At 38.8% G+C, this 17,161-nt stretch overlaps 1 protein-coding gene across 1 annotated transcript in view; it reads right to left on the bottom strand.

Annotated features, from left to right (window-relative positions):
- Positions 1-17,161, bottom strand: part of ITGAV (integrin subunit alpha V) — a 123,147-nt gene that overhangs the window by 29,007 nt on the left and 76,979 nt on the right. The window contains exons 9-16 of the mRNA XM_055120880.1: positions 15,940-15,983; positions 15,770-15,826; positions 13,148-13,200; positions 12,404-12,606; positions 8,066-8,257; positions 7,052-7,097; positions 4,294-4,401; positions 720-778 (exon numbers count right to left, since the gene is read on the bottom strand). Coding sequence (XP_054976855.1) covers positions 720-778; positions 4,294-4,401; positions 7,052-7,097; positions 8,066-8,257; positions 12,404-12,606; positions 13,148-13,200; positions 15,770-15,826; positions 15,940-15,983 — 762 coding nt within the window. The remainder of the gene's footprint in view (positions 1-719; positions 779-4,293; positions 4,402-7,051; positions 7,098-8,065; positions 8,258-12,403; positions 12,607-13,147; positions 13,201-15,769; positions 15,827-15,939; positions 15,984-17,161) is intronic.

Here is a 17,161-nt window from a genome sequence, read left to right as displayed (position 1 = left end):
TACTCTAAACCTTCATGAACTTAGTTCCAAAATGTAATTATGAGTCAAGATCGAGGGGGGAAAATGCCTCAGGAAATTAGAGTATCCCCTCAGAACCGGAGGAGTTGGTTTCAAATCACTCTAGAAACTGCCCTACTTGGGGGCCAGAGTGGGAGAGCTGGGTGGTTCCATCGTCTCTGCACTCATTTTCTGGTTCTATTTTGGCTTGTGCTTGGCTTAGAGGCTGTGTCGGCCCTGGATCCTAGCCCCGTGCAAGGCAAACTCCAGAGCTGTGCTGTCCTTCCAGCCCCTCGGGTTTAGAGTAGGGCTCACACCCAGCGTGCATGGGAGGGAGGAACTCTGTCAACGCAGGGGCACAGGACTGTTGTGAGTGGGTGGGGAACTGATGTCGGAACCTTTCATGGGACACCCAGGAAGTAAAAAGGGGTGAGTGTGGCTGGGAGCTCAGGGGAGTCCTGATCTAAATGTAGTCATCCTGCCCTTTGGCTGGAGCTGGTAGCACACGGCCGACCCGAGTTGGATTCCTCTGTCCTCTCAGAGCCCAGCAAGCAACCCAGAGTATCCCCCCGGGCAAGCTACCCGAGGCTATTCCATATGCCAAAAACAGTAACAAGTCTCACAATGGAGATGTTACTGGCACCCGCTGGAGCAAATCGATGAACAACAGGACAACAGTGCTACAGTGCTAAAATAAAAATAATTTCCCATAGAATACTTACTAAGTTTCTCCGGAAGTTCTCCTTTGCCATCTGCCTTTAAGCAGAACTTTACTTTAAAACTGTGGGGAAATAAAACAATACATACATATATATTTTTATAATCTAGTTTAAACATGATTTTGAATGCCACCCAAATATCACAATTATAATATATTCTATCTTTTCACAAATCTTACTATTATTCTTAATACATGAAATCATGTAAAATAACCTAGTACATCGTGTAGTACTTTCAACTACTTTGCTGAGAAAACAGAAAATTTCTTAACCTTCCCTCAAAATTATAGAAACTATTAATAAATATAAATGAGGGAAGAAATAATCTGAATTTTAAAAAACTTCTTATTTAATAAAAACCTAGCCATGGCATATTTTAATTAGCAAACTCTTTATTTATTTATTTATTTTTTAATGCAGAGGAGAACCTAGTATCTGCTTTTTTTTTTTTTAATTTATTTATTTTTAATTAGAGAATCACCGTGAGGGTACAGTTACAGATTTATACACTTTTGTGCTTATACTTCCCTCATACAAAGTTTGGGAGCCCATCCCTTCACCAGTGCCCATTCTCCACCACCCGTAAACCCAGTGTCCCTCCCACCCTCCCCAATCCCATCTCCCCCCCACCCCACCCTGCCACTGTGACCAGGCATTCCCTTCTGTTTTCTCTCTCTAATTAGCTGTTGTGGTTTTAATTAGCAAACTCTTTAAAAGGTTTTCAACAAATTACTAATGGGTTATGAAATTAGTAATGAGTACTACCCAGCACCTTAATAAATTTAAATAAATAAAACTGATTGTTATCTATCAAGAGTAAAGTTTTGAGTAAATTTTTGTTACATCCATGCATTTACTGGATTATAACCCAAATGCATTTTGTACCATGTGTTGTAATAAAAAACATGTGAAAGTTAGTGCTATAACTATTAGATTAGAGACCTTTGAATTAGCATAATTATAAACATTATTAACAACTTTACAGGAATATGTGGGAAAGTGAAGGGAAAATTCAGTAAAATTTAAAAACAAATTCTTTTAAACTTCACAGGCAATTAATTAAAATAAAGAGCAAATACTGCTGGCTTTTTCAGATAATACAATAAAAAATAAAATTCCAAATAATGATTTTTAATAATAATTTTAAAAGATAAGCAGAAAAATATCTTTTTTTTTTTTTTTTTGCTTTTTGGGTCACACCCGGCAATGCACAGGGGTTACTCCTGGCTCTGCACTCAGGAATTACCCCTGGCCATGCTCCGGGGACCATATGGGATGCTGGGATTTGAACCCGGGTCGGCCGCGTGCAAGGAAATAATATCTCTCCAGCTCCAGAAAAATATCTTTTCATCATCTCTAATAAGAGTAAAATATTTTAGCTTCCATTCATTCAACTTTTCATTTATAACTTCTCTCTTATTTGTCTGTATGAACAAGGGAAAAAACGGTGTTTCTCAGAGTACAGCATTCATGATGATGTTAATAGCATGAGTTAGCATTTTTCATTATTAATTTTAATCTAATTACATATATAAGAAACATGTTACTGGGGGCTGGAGCGATAGCACAGCGGGTTGGGCGTTTGCCTTGCACGTGGCCAACCCGGGTTCTAATCCCAGAATCCCATATGGTCCCCTGAGCACCACCAGGGGTAATTCCTGAGTGAAGAGCCAGGAGTAACCCCTGTGCATCGCCAGGTGTGACCCAAAAACAAAAAAAAACAAACAAAAAAAGAAACATGTTACTCCATTTTAGTTTAAAATGTTTTAAAGTAAGATGAGCCTATTTAAAAAATATTGTAAAACAGGTAAAATGAAATGAGCAAAAATCAGAAATACAGCAAAAGTAGTACACAAATAATAAAGAGTCGAAAAATACTGGACTAGAAACAAATTCAGAAATTAAACTTTGCCCTTTCCCCCAAATTATATTTTTCTTCAAAAAGTAGGAATGGAGCGCTCTCCGCTGCTGCACGAGCACGATCCTGGAGGCCAACTGAACTACTTTGGACACAGGCAGCTCGCAGAAATACCTCCAGACTGTGAACTGAGCCACTGCCCCATGTGGCGCCAGTGGGCAAGGGTTTCTCTCTCCAGGCTTTTCCATCTTATGAGCACCACAAAAGGGAAGTAAAAGCTTGCAGTGATGCAATTTCTGGCAGAATTTTCTCTGAACTTTATACAGAAATCCAAAACCTAATATATCTTAATTATCAGCAATGTGAAACGGTTCCTTTTTAGCAGATCTGACTTTGGGGGGAAGCTCCAAACAATAATAGTGAGTTTTTTGTTGAAATATTGAAGATAATCAAAGTAGCAGTCATTTCTCTAGACTGTGAACTAAGCTATAGCCCCACGCCGGCTGAGGAGAGGAATTATTCTTCTTTCTCGGTTCTTTTCCCTTTTCGGGGAAAAATGGGGCATGGTGTCCGCCATATTATGATGTCTATTAAGCAGGCATGAACTTGGTGATGCAGGAAAGGGAAAAAAAAATTATGTACTTGGAACAGCGGGACGCTTGGGCAGTCTCGGGCTGGGGCCTATACCAGTGCACGCTCCGCCGAGATTCGACCCGGGTGGCCACACTTTTGTGTGGCCGCTTTGCTGCTGATCAACCAGAATCCGGAGGTCAACTAGACTACTTTTGGTTCCAGAAACTGCTTGCAGCCATGTCTCTAGACTGTGAACTAAGCCATAGCCCCACGCCAGCTGAGAACGGGAAATATGCTTCTTTCTCGTTTTTTTTTTTTCCCCTTGTCGGGCGGCATGGCATCAGCCATATTATGAGGACTATTAAGCAGGCACAAACTTGATGGCTCGGGAAGGAGGGAAAAAAAGAAGAGTTATGTACTTGGAACAGCAGGACTTCATATCTCTTCATTCTCAGCAATGGAAAACTAATTATCAAATGCTTCCTTGGCAGTAGGGCTGTCTTTTTTGGGGGGAAACTCCAACAACAATAGTGAGTTTTGTGTTGAAATATGGAATGTAATCAAGGTAAAGAGAAAATGAAGTGAAATTTATCAGTTACGAAGGCGGGGGTGGGGGGGCGGGGGGTGGGAGGTACACTGGGGCTTTTGGTGGTGGAATATGGGCACTGGTGAAAGGATGGGTGTTTGAGTATTGTATAACTGAGACATAAGCCTGAGAACTTTGTAACTTTCCACATGGTGATTCAATAACAAAAAAAAGAGAAATGGAACAAGCAGAAAATCAATATATTGGATTAAAACAATCTTTTCATATATTTATTCACAGATAATAAGTTAGAAAAAGACCATAGCCCTAGAAATAAAAATGTTCACTGTTCTACTTGGAAATAAAATATAAATGAGTTTTGAGATCTTTAGCTTTTTCTTCTTTATGAATTATTCATTATTCATACATTATTTATAAAATTAATATGCTAGTTAACATATTTGTAGATCTGCATATCTCTAATATTTCTACAATCCAAGCTATATTATGAAAAGAGTATACTTATGGAAATGGCTTTAGCAGTATTTTAATCCCCTAATAATGGTTGAACCAATAATCATAATAACAGATATTTTTTAACAACAATAAATATCCCTTACCAGGAAACTTTGAGATCCGTGCCAGGCAGTAGACAGGTTTTATTATCCTGATTTAAAATGCTAGGGTACACTTCAAGGCCAGCATTTACTGTGATAACTGGTCTGGCCCTGGTAACAACAACAAAATAAGTTCGATTAATCTAAACATTTAGGTTTACAGTGACTGCCTATTGAGGGCAATGCTTATGGAAGCACAGTCTATAGTAGCACAAAGAACAGATAGAACCAATAAACATAGATTGACCAACCATCACAGTACCAGAATTGTCCTCTTTTACCAAAAAGAGTACAACTTCCAAGGAAATCTCTCAGTTCTAGGCAAATGGTTTAAATACTTAACCTGGGGCTGGAGCAATAGTACAGGTGCAGTGTTTGTCTTGCACATGGCTAACTCAGGTTCAATCCTTGGCATCCCACATAGTCCCCCAACCACAGCCAGGAGTGATTCCTGAATGCAGAGCCAGGAGCAACCCCTGAGCATCACTGGGTGTGGCCCCCAAACAAAAACAAACAAACAAATAAAAAGTTCGGTCTAATGAGTTCAGTACATCAAAGTAGAATGGTTAAAGAAGATGTGGGCTTATCTACCTAATGCAATGAATAATGTAAGAAAAGAAAGCCAAACACACATTTCTGAGAATATGAGATAATCTCTTAAGATATATCCAAGAAGTAATTTAATACGAGAAAAAAAAACATAATATACAAAGATTGGGTACACAGACACACAGACACACACACAATTTTATTTGTTTGGGGCCAAACCCAACAGTGCTCAAGCTCACTCCTGGCTCTGCACTAAGGGATAACTCCTGGCAGTGCCTGGGGAACCACATAGGATAACTGGGATTCAACATAATCTGTTGCAGGTAAGAGCTTATCCTCTGTACTCTCAATAAAGTCCCCAAACACTTTTTTTTTTAAATGCATAGGATTGTTTGATAGAAATATTAATCAAGTTAGTAAGTGAAATAGAAGTAGACTTTGGGGCTAGAGAGACAGTTCAATAGGTTATGCACATACTTTTGCATGCAGGCGAATAGGGTTCAAGGACCTGAGCACTACTAGGAGTGACTCCCAGAGGACAGAGTCAGGTATATTCCCTGAGCATCATGGGGTGTGGTCTATCCCCCTCTCCCTCCGAAAAAGCCAAAATATTTTTTTATTATATGTCCTTTTATATCGTTAGCAATTTTCCCCCAGTCCTGTGCTTAGTGACTGTTCCTGGCGTGCTGGTGGGGGTGAGAAGGCAGGGGAAGAAACCATACGGTTCGGGGATAGAACCCAGGCCTCCAGTATGCAAATCATGTATACTAGTCCTCTGAATTATCCTCTAGTCTCTACTATTTGAATTGTTGTCATGTGTATATAATTTCATCAATAGCAACTTTTTAAAAAAATGAAACACTATAGAATAAATAGTTTTCTGAAGTTCAGATACACAACTTTAAACTATACTGTATGCATGGCTCAGGTCAACCTCACTGTCTAAATAGGAAAACATTCTGCAATCTATATAAATGCATGTGAACTGAGAGCTACAATCAAGCCAACTCATTACTGATTAGATGAAACAGTCCCATTACACACCATGAGACAGTGCCAATCTAGTTTTCCTGCCACATATTAGCATAAGTCTAGCACAGGCACAAACACATTAATCTAGTTTGCATGCCAGAAAATATTCTAAAGAACTGAAGAACTGACAAAAGACAGAAATTGAGAATATGCCTAAAGCGAAGAAATACAAATATATGAATTAAATATGTTGCTCTAATAAAAAACATTCATGTGAGTCACTTTATATTTAACCCTGTGGTCACAAAATGCTGTGACAGAAACACAAAGTTTCTTATTTGCTAGAGAAAAATAAAATTTCAGATCATTTTTATTTATTTATTTTTAATTTTTTTGTTTATTGGTTTTGGAGTCATACCCAGCAGTGCTCAGGGCTTATTTCTGGCTCTATGCTCAGGGATTACACCTGGTGGGCTTAGGGCACCACATGAGGTGCCAGGGATCAAACCCAGGGAGACTTCGTACAAGGGCAGTGCCTTACCCACTGTACTATAGCTCCAGCTCAGTAGAGAGAAGTTTTTTTTTTTTGCTTTTTTTTGGGTCACACCCAGCGATGCACAGGCGTTACTCCTGGCTCTGCACTCAGGAATCACCCCTGGCGGTGCTCAGGGGACCATATGGGATGCTGGGATTCGAACCCGGGTTGGTCGTGTGCAAGGCAAATGACCTACCCGCTGTGCTATCGTCAGTAGAGAGAAGTTTTAAAGAAAGATTTACATCACAGGAGGATATCTTTTAACATAACTTAAGAAAAGTTCTGAACCTTTTCTAAAAATCTCAGCTTTTAGATTAGCTTTAGATTAAAGGAAGGCCAGAGAAATAGCTCTGAGAAATAGCTCAAAGGCCTAGAACACATCCTTTGCATTCAAAAGACCTTGGGTTCAATCTCCCTACACTGCAAGGTTCTCTGTGCCCAACCAAGAACAATTTCAAGCACAGAGCAAGCGGAGGTTACCCAGGACCATAGTTTCTGCCCCCCTCACAAAAGAAACAAAAATCAATGGTGGTTTTGACTTTTGTACTTTTGTACTTCTGTATGAATATTGCTTGCCAGCAATAATTTCTTAAATAGAAATATCCATTACTTAAAGAAAACAACTGAAATTCAAACACTGGTACTTAATTATAAAACTTAAATAATTCAGAATATTCTTATTATAGGATATAGAATCAAACTCACCTGTATAATACGGCCCGATCTACACCAAAAGCACCCACAATTAAATCTGAAAAGAGAGTAGAAAAGATATGTTGATTATAATTTTAAAATTCACACACCAGTCTACAAAACTTTATATGTAGTAAGATAGACCACTTTTTGCTACAGTGGGCAATACTGCCTCTCACCAAGGAACATAGAAGGGATTTAAGTAATTTTGTTTTCTGAAAAAAATGAGATAGGCCAAGTAAGTTTGCAAATATATAAGAGAATCTCAAAACGTCTATAAGTAGTGTTCGTAAGACAACATACAAAAGGCTAAAATACTGAAAATGGTAATTGAATCTATTACCATGAACCTAATCTTTAATTGAGGAAGACAAAAACATTTTATTAATAATTAAAAACAAAAAAAAAAACGAAGCAACAATGAGGAAGTATATGCCACCCATCTCATCCTCAGACCACCACAAACACATGCATGTCCAAGAAAAAGCTTTAGAAGTGCCTATGGATTTCATATTCTGAGCATAAAAATTCTTGTTTCTCTAGTTTCACTTTGTTTCCAAAATAAAACAAAACCAAACCAGAAGAGCGCATTACATAAACTAAGAACTAAAGATAATATTCAAACAGAAAGGATTAGTTTTTATATCCATATGGCACCAACGGTTCATAGATAATACTGAAACCACAGCTCTCTCCCACAGTAAGCTAGGCTTTGTCTATTTCAAAGCAGAATGAGCATTTAGCTTTTGTTTCTCTCATCTAGATTTTCCTGATGTTTCACTACAGTCTTCAAGACAAAAGAAGAAATGCAGAGTACATGTTTTTTTTCGGGAGTGCTCATAACTAGAACCTCTGTGGTTTGCCTCCTTGTCTCTCTCAGTGATGGAGTCTCCAACAGTACAGGCTTGAACAATGCTGGACATACTGGATTGAAAATGATTTGTAACACAAGCAAAGAGAGCAGTAACATGCTATTTACTAGACAGTGAAAAAACATTAGATCTTAGCTGTATTCTAGGAAAGCACCTGGATATCCATTTTTGTCTATATCTGTGGCTCCTTTCATTGAATAGCCAAAGCTTGGGGGCATGCTCCGAGCCGCCCACTTCCCTTCAAGGATTTGAGATGGTACTGCATTCAGGCCTGTTGATCTTCCATTGAAAATATAAACAATTCCTTTTTTATCTTCACCTCCATAAGGGGCGGCAATGGCAATATCTGGGTGCAAAAGGGGCAGAGAAGATGAAAAGAAGAATTAGAAGGAGAAAGAAGACAAGGAGAATGTGAGGCATACAAGAATAGAGAGAAATCATATTGTTATTATTTATACGGGCATGATCTAAATATTACAGAACACTTTTATCACAGTGAATACTGATTCAGCGCCCAGGAGCCAACCATTCTCAAACAATCTAATTCAAGGAAATTCAGAGCAAGACTGGTTCTAAGTGACATGAGGCAGAGCCAAAGTTTCAGGATCAGAGTAAGTCACTTGGGCTAATTCTGACCTCCTATGCCACCACCTTAAGACAAAAGGGAGAGAGGATGTCAAAAGTCTCATCTAAGATTTCATTCTAGCTCTCCACATTCTACTTAATTTATTTGGTTTTGCCAGGGCAGAAATCAACCTGGATCAGAAATTTAAAAGTTTAACTTCAGGCCTGAGGTAAAAGAGCAAACGTCTGAGTGTATGTTTTGCATGTGGGAGACCTGGGTTCCATCCTTAATAGCACATGTCTCTTGGCCTCCTGCCACAAGAACGATAGGGAGTGACTCTGTATCTCAGCAGAGTTGGGTGTGGTCCCTAGCACCACTGGGTGACCCACCCCCCCACCAGAAAAATAATCAAGTAAAAGTTATTATTTCCTCTCAATCTTTGTTTCCCCTATTTTAATTTTATTTAATATTGAATCACTGTGAGATACACAGTTATAAAGGTGTTTATTGTTGGGTTTCAGTCATACATGTTCCAACGCTCATCCTTCCAGCAATATACATTTCCCACCACCAATGTCCCCAGGTTTCCCTCCCATCATCGCCTTCCCACCTCACCTCTGCCCCCGCCTTACAACCTGCTTCTATGGCAGGGACTTTTCTTCTTTTTCTCTCTCCCTCCTTTTGAGCATTATAGTTTGCAATAAAGGTACTGAGCTTCATCTCGATCTTGCTCAACTAAACAAGTGTGACAATCTTAAAAAAAAAAAGTACCTGATCTCTTCTAAAAGAAATAATATGTCTCTCTCTCTCTCTCTCTCTCTCTCTCTCTCTCTCTCTCTCTCTCTCTCTGTGTACCACCCTAGATAAGTCACTCTTACCTTTTGCCTCATGTCTTAAAGCAGCCTGGGTCCTTCTACTTCTATTTTATCTCAAGATCTATTTCCTCAAAAGCTAGCAAATGTTTCTCTTCTTGTGTCACCTTTCCTGAAATCTTACAATAACTTCCCACAGCATCCATTTCCTACCTGGGGTCTCCATACCACCCTCTCATCCCCCAATTCTCACCTTCACTCACTCTTCTAACCAGGCCTTTTGTTCTAAAGCTTAACTACCAAGTAATCTAGTTTCCATCTCTTGGCTTCATTCTCTGCATTACTGGCTCTTGCTCCAGAGACTGTCAAGCATTGCTCCATCTGTTTGTCCACATCACAGATCAAACAGCCACTTCCCAGAGTGTTTTCCGGGCCAGGTGATGAAGACATGCACTCTCTCTTTAGCTCATACTTGCTAGGCAGCCACTCTCTGGCATGTTACCTTGCCTTCCTTCTCATTTTAGTCCACACGGTCCAGCACTGTCCGAACTTCTCCACTACTTGTTTGCTCAAAGGCCCCTTGACAACACCAGTTTATTGAGCATGTCCAGATTGTCGGTTCATTTCAAATGGTCTGACTTAACAGACCTAAGCTGCTTTAAGGTCTTTAAGGACAGAGCCCCTGAGATATCAACAGCACCTTTTTTTGTTTGTTTGTTTTATTTTGCTTTTTGAGTCACACCTGGCAATGCACAGGGGTTACTCCTGGCTTTGCACTCAGGAATCACTCCTGGGGGTGCTTAGGGGACCATATGGGATGCTGGGAATCGAACCTGGGTAGGCCGCGTGCAAGGCAAATGCCCTACCATCTGTGTTATCTCTCCAGCCCTGGTTACACATCTTTTATATAAGAGTATTATACTCAAGAACATCAAGAATACTGCAATGATTATATGCTAGTGTTTTAGTTACATGAAAGTTGCTCCTATGGGATTCTGAGTTCCCTAAGGATAAGACATGGAAATATTCTAAAAATAGTCTCTCATTTTGACTCCTACTTTATTTCACGTCATAATAAAATAATACTATTTGTGAAACCAGCACAATTGAAAAAACAAACAAAACAAAAACTTCACATAATGATAATGGTAACTTCATCGAATGGCAACACCCATCTTTTTATTTTAAAATTTAGCATAAAATCTGCAATGATCAAAATAAAAAAAAATCTGCAATGATCATGTAATAACTAGTATATAGTTATGTACTAATTATAATTACTATGTACACAGCTTGACCTACAGTAAGTCTGAGATTGTTTCATACTTTTTAAAACAAGCATATAACTTATGTATGCATCTTACTTTTTTTAGTTTTGAGTCATAAACTTAAGATTTAAATTACATGTGCAATTTAAGAAGTGTTCATTAAAATATAATTTTCCAACAGAAGACAGGTCTAGTACTGAGTAGCCATCTAATAAAGAATATCTTTGGCCTTTTTAAACCTTTCTTATTTTATACATTCCAATATTTTGCTTGACTGCCATCTATCTTGGCTAGACAATCTTACTTTTTCATCCATTTTCCTCATCAATTTCTTCCTTTGATCATGCTAGTTGTTCTTCTGTTGTTTGTTCCATTCTGCTTTCTTTTCTGGAAAGGTATTGAGTTCCCATTTTTATGGAGAGATATCGACAAAGACCGCACCTAACTGAAATATAAACTCACTTATTTTGTTTTCTGTAACCCTTTAAAGGGTTTCCAAGTTTTTTTTTCTGGTGATTGTGTATGTATAAAGAGGAATATAGGAGCAACAGAATAGCAAAAGCTAAATGTCAATAGGTATGAACAAAAATGATCTTGGGAAAAAAAATTGATCATGGTTGTAAATGATCACAGCCAATTAAATACATATATGAACTAGATATAGATACAAAAATGTGCATGTATATGCATATATAAACTATGCTATAAATCAGTTACATTCAGTTCAGATCATTTTCCACTAAAAACACTATCATTAACACGGGAGATCAAATCATCCATGGAGTACTGTCAGCAGTGATCCCTGACCACTAAGCCAGAAGTACACCTGAAGTATTGCCTGGTGTTACCTAATACCTGATTTCCCCCCAAAAGAGAAATCTTGGTAGTTTGTAACCTACAATTCATTCTCCAACTTGGCTTTCATAAAGCTATTTATCAGTATTAAATTCTTAAGTAGCACTGTAGCACTGTTGTCCCGTTGTTCATGGATTTGCTCGAGCGAGCACCAGTAATGTCTCTATTGTGAGACTTGCTACTGTTTCTGGCATATCGAATATGCCACAGGTAGTTTGCCAGGCTCTGCAGTGCAAGGGGGCTGCTCTCGGTAACTTATGAGGCTCTTCAAGATGGAGGGAGGAATCGAACCCGGGTCAGCCACATGCAAGGCAAACACCCTACCTGCTGTGCTATTGCTCCAGTCCAAATTCTTAAGTAGAGCTATTATTTACTTATTTATTTATTTTGCTTTTTGGGTCACACCTGGCTATGCACAGGGGTTATTCCTGGCTCTGCACTCAGGAATCACTCCTGGCGGTGCTCAGGGGACCTTATGGGATGTTGGGAATCGAACCCAGGTCGGCCGTGTGCAAGGCAAATGCCCTACCCGCTGTGCTATTGCTCCAGCCCCAGTAGAGCTATTATTTAAAAATGAACTTGTACACTGTGCATAAGCCATGGCAGGAAATACCCTCCATAACAAAGTGATTACTTGAAAAGCACTAATGGGAAATCCAGTCTCTGAGGTATTCATGAATTTCAGCACTGCCTTAATGTCACTTGCTGGGAACATTTTTTTTGACACATGTACCTAAGTGGACAGCAGAGGGCACTGCTGCTAAACAGGACAGAGAAAATCCCCTGCAGAAACGGGGGCCTAGAAAAGCAGGCTGCTTTTAGAAATGAAGCACTCTAACACTGCACTTTGAGACCACATAGATGGAAATGTCTCTCAACTGTTCCTTCCAGGAAGGAGAGGCTCCCATGTAAACTCCTACAGATGAGGTTAGAGAGCTTTTCCAAGTGAACACAAAAAAATCAGACCCATCGTGGCTGAACTTTGGTCTTACCGTTGAAACCGTCCTGGTCCAGGTCTCCCAAAGGTGCGATAGCACTGCCGAACCTTGCGAAGATCTCAAAGCCATTTAGCTTGGTTGTCTGAAAGTCTCCCGAAGCTCTCTGCAGAGACACTGAGACCTGTCCCACCTCTTGGAGTTTGCCATCAGAACCTCGATCCATAAAGAGAGGGGCTCCAATAAACACATCTGCATAGCTAAAAGAACAAAAATATTTTCACCAAAACAAGATTAAATTCCATCTCACTTTGACAATCATTTCTTTTTCAACAAAAACCATAGCTTCCTTCTTTCTACATCTCTCATAGGCATATGGAAACATTCATATTCAAGACTTCCTTTTAAGAAATTACAGTTATGTGGGATATAGAGAAACAAAGCATGAAACAAACAAAACCAGAGGGGACTAGGGAAAGGGTGGAGACCAACGAAAAAATTTTAAAAGGCTATTGTTACTTTGGTGATGGTGTGAAATTACAGCTCTAAACATTAGCAAACTAGTAATTTAAAAGCAAATGAAACATATAAAATATTTTTAAAACTTGTAAATACTTTATTCCTTCAAATGATAATAAACTATTAAAGAAACAGTGACCAACATAGGTCTCATAACAAGGTTCTTTGAAACTGGCTCTTTAAATTAAATTATTAGGGAAAAAAGAGGCAAGAAAAATGTTTAGCAAAGCATTCATAAACATGAGAAATAAAATGTCCGTAAGCACATTTCTTAAAACTTACTTATCCCCATTTATGTCAGTGGCAGCAACAGAAAATCCAAAATATGCGGCCATCTGGATAACAAGAAGAAAAAGAAATGTTTACATTTCATCCAACTAACATGGAAAATTAATACTTGTAGTCTACTTATGAAATAGACATGGTTGTTCTTTCATTCGATAGATAATCCTTCAGCCTAATTTCTTTTCTTTTATTAAAAAAAAGCTTTGGGGGTGGTGTGCCCCTCCCAGCGTTGCTTAGAGGACCATGTGGCGCTATGGATGGAAGCCACGGTTCCCACACACAAAGCATGAGCTCCAGTCCTTTGAGTAATCGCCCAGGACCTCCTCTCTTATTACTCTACCAATACAATCAGGTCATGGTACTTGTTCATAATCATATGTTTATGAGCAAAATATATCCCTTACACATCATTCTCTATGTCTTTAACATGTGTCACATATATCCAAGTATATCCAATGTTCCTTTCCTAGCAAACCTATTATTTTCCTTCTTCTCCATGACTCAAAACACAGCTGACAGAGACACATGATGAGAAAGACAATCACATATATTTTATGACCCCCTGCAATTATAAGTTGGCCCCTATGCAGTAAAGAAGAGAAAATAATTATTAAATATTGTTCAAAACTGATTCTCCCTACTGCTGCTAATGTTGCTGCTGCTATTACTTTACTATAGTTCCCCTGGGGCTGCTACTATTAGTATAACAACTACTATTATTGCTGCTGTTGCTACTACTACTTTCATTATTACCACAACTACTACTAATATTGTTAATTGCTGCTGCTGCTACTACTATTACTCTTTCTACTATTATTCTGTCACCATTGCTACTACTCTAAAAAAAGTCAGTTTGGAAAGCTATAAATCACATTCATTTACGTATCCCATCTCAGCTGCTATTAGTCAGGAGTTTCACTTTTGAACAACAGAGTACAAATATGATTGGTGAAAATATCCTCATATGAGGAAGGAGAAGGAAAATCCGCTCCCCACACAGAAGACTGTTGGCCATCACAGAATCCCAGTCTGGCTGGGAATAATGTGAAAAAGGAAAGTTTTAAAGAAAACCCCATACAAAAAACAAAACTAGGATGACAGATTAAAAGTGAACTAAAGTGAAGTATGAGTCAACAAACCAAAAATAAAAGAAAAGTTGGCAAAGCATCGAAAGTTTGATTAGCTAAGCTATCAGGAAGGAATGATAAGGGAGATCCCAATTATCTTTTCTCGGTTGCTACAGTGTAATTGTGAAAACAAAAGGCACTCTATGATCCAATTCTCACCTCAGACTATGGATAGCAAAGGGTTTTTATAACATTTAAGGTACCAGGCTGACTGGTTTGAAAATATAAAGGATGACATCCACTGAGACTAGTTTTCTCCTGAGTCCTTTCAACGAAATGCTTTCATCAGATTCTCTCCACACCCCCAGGATTCCATTTTTATCAACCAACAACTGGATTCATAGCGCTAATTGCCTTGACCAATGAAGTAAGGCTTAGTATGGAAAGTCCAGGTTTGTCCTCATCAAAGCACACATTGCCCGTTTCCCAAGGCTAAGGAGGAACAAAGAGTGAATCATGGATTCATGATTCTAGGCACAGGACATGACCTAGAGACACAGGTGTGTGTGTGTCAGAAGAGAATCCTTAAGAGAAGAAATCTTCAGGGCAGAAGAGGTAACCCTGACTGCCTAAATGCAACAGAGCCTGTGTGCTGTAGGACTCTCTGTACTTCCACACTGATGGAAAAAGGCTGCCGGCATCTTGACGGTAGCTCCTTGTCCTCTCAACCCTCTTGCCCAGCTCAGCAATCCCTGCTGAACGTAAAGAGTGCCGGATCCCAGAGCTGCAAACTTTGAGCTGCTGCGCTACTTACTGACAGTTTTTCTATATTCTTACTAACTTCACTCAATACAATAGAGAATGTTATAAAATGCAAGGATTCATGGAGGATATCAACACTTAGATGTACTACCCTCCATTAGAAAGTTTGATTTCACACTGTACAAATAAGGCTTATTTACAAATCTATAGTTTTGTACAATGTTCTACATTGAATAAAAATTAAATAGTACTAATTTTTTGGTCTTGTTTAATGAATAGGACTCATATTGGGGAGATAGCTCAAGAGTCTGGGACACAAACACATGCATACCCGAGGACCCATGTGTTCTATTACCTTGTGTCCATCTCCACCGTATGGTGTCATGGGTGGCCCCAGCATACTACCAAGGTGGCCCTGGTAGCCCCCATACTTTCTGGGTCTAAGAATCACTATAGGGCTGTAGTCTAGCAGTGAACTTTCTAGCCTAGTTGTGTGAGTATGACTGGATACCAAAGAAAATTAAAGCACTTACGAGTTTTATGTCTGTGAAATATACAATTTGGTCATGATTTACCAAAAATAAACCATAATATGTAATTAGAAAAGATTATACCTAAACAAAATACTTTGATTAAAACAAAGGTCAACTATTTAAAGCCTGTTTATTTATATATTTGCTCAATATTGAACACAAAATCAGTATTTATATTAAATCATTTATTAATGAAAGTTTCAATATTTATAAAATGTGGATATTAAAATATTGGTAAAAATATTTTTAAAGCATACCTGCTCACCAGTAAAGTTGTGTAAAGAAGACATGTTTTTCCCATCATAAATATAAACCTATGCAAGAAAAACAAAGTATATCAAATGCAGTAAAATTAAGACAACACAGATATTCAAAAAATAATTTAAAAAACTTTTAAATATATTAAAAAAATGATTAACTTTCCTACCATTCCCAAAGTCCTTGCTGCTCTTGGAACTCCTGAGACAAAGTCTAAATAAAAACAAACAAAAATATGTGATTGCTCACTTTTAATACCAATAGTGAAAATTTCAGGAGAAGGTAAATATCCCAAAGTTCTATTTTACTACTAAGTATAAAATAGATTTTAAAAAATTGGCATTCCATGATAAATGACTTTAACATTTTTTAACCACATAATCAAATCTTAATAAAAAAAAAAAAACAGAAAGAGCCACAAAGACCCTCCAAGAAGCCCAGAGAGAGTACAGAGGTAAGGTCTTTGTCCTGCATGCCACCGACCCCAGTTCAATCTCTGGCATCTCATAACTCCCAAGCACCACTGGACATGACCCCAACACAGAGCCAGGAGTAGCCCCTGAACACCACTTTGAAGTGACTCAAACCTGTCCCACCCCCAAAAAACCCTCATATAAAGGCTCAAGGCATTTATAGTTTTGTGAAAAAGAAAACATGACAAAGTGACATAAGAGTGAAGAAAAGATGAATTTCCAGCGCTGGGGACTTAGCCCCAAAGGCTAGTATCTGCACTTTGCCTCTGGAAGGCCTGATTTGATCCCTGGCATTGCATGGTCACCTGAGCACCACCAGAAGAGATTCCTAAGCAACATGACAAGAGCACCCCTAGTGTGATTCAAACACCCAAAGACAAGGAAAAAGATGTTTCTAGTGCTGAAAAACAACCCCAGGCAAACTGAAATACGGGAGAGGAGGCAGCAGCCAGAGACAGGAGCAAAAACAAGTAAACACACTAACTCGTGGATTGAAATTTGAAAGAAGACAACGAAAGGATGGCCTAACAAAGTGGGGTTACAAATTATGCTACAGAAAGAAGAAGTGGAGTCCTTTCAGGAGAACTGAACCTGATGGCAACAGGAAGGAAGGGGCAGAGAAACAAGCAGAAGTGTGGGGAGGGGTGGGGCATGGGGGCTGGGAAACAGCAGAAGGGGAAGAGGAAGGGTCAAGGTCAGAGGAGGAAGAGAGGCAGTGCCTCTTCATGTGTGAACACCGCTCTCACTTTTCTGATTGTGTTCCTTAATGATGGTTCCAAGACTCTTACACCCTAATCCATTTTATTTTATTTTTATTTTTTTTATTAGTTTATTTTTAATTAGAGAGTCATCGTGAGGGTACAGTTACAGATCCATACATCTTTGTGCTCATGTTTCCCCCATACAAAGTTCGATAAC

Source organism: Sorex araneus, chromosome X (genome assembly GCF_027595985.1).
Source record: "Sorex araneus isolate mSorAra2 chromosome X, mSorAra2.pri, whole genome shotgun sequence".
Classification (NCBI taxonomy): Eukaryota; Metazoa; Chordata; class Mammalia; order Eulipotyphla; family Soricidae; genus Sorex; species Sorex araneus.
Note: the sequence above shows the minus strand (reverse complement) of the source record. Positions and strands in the feature narration are given on the sequence as shown.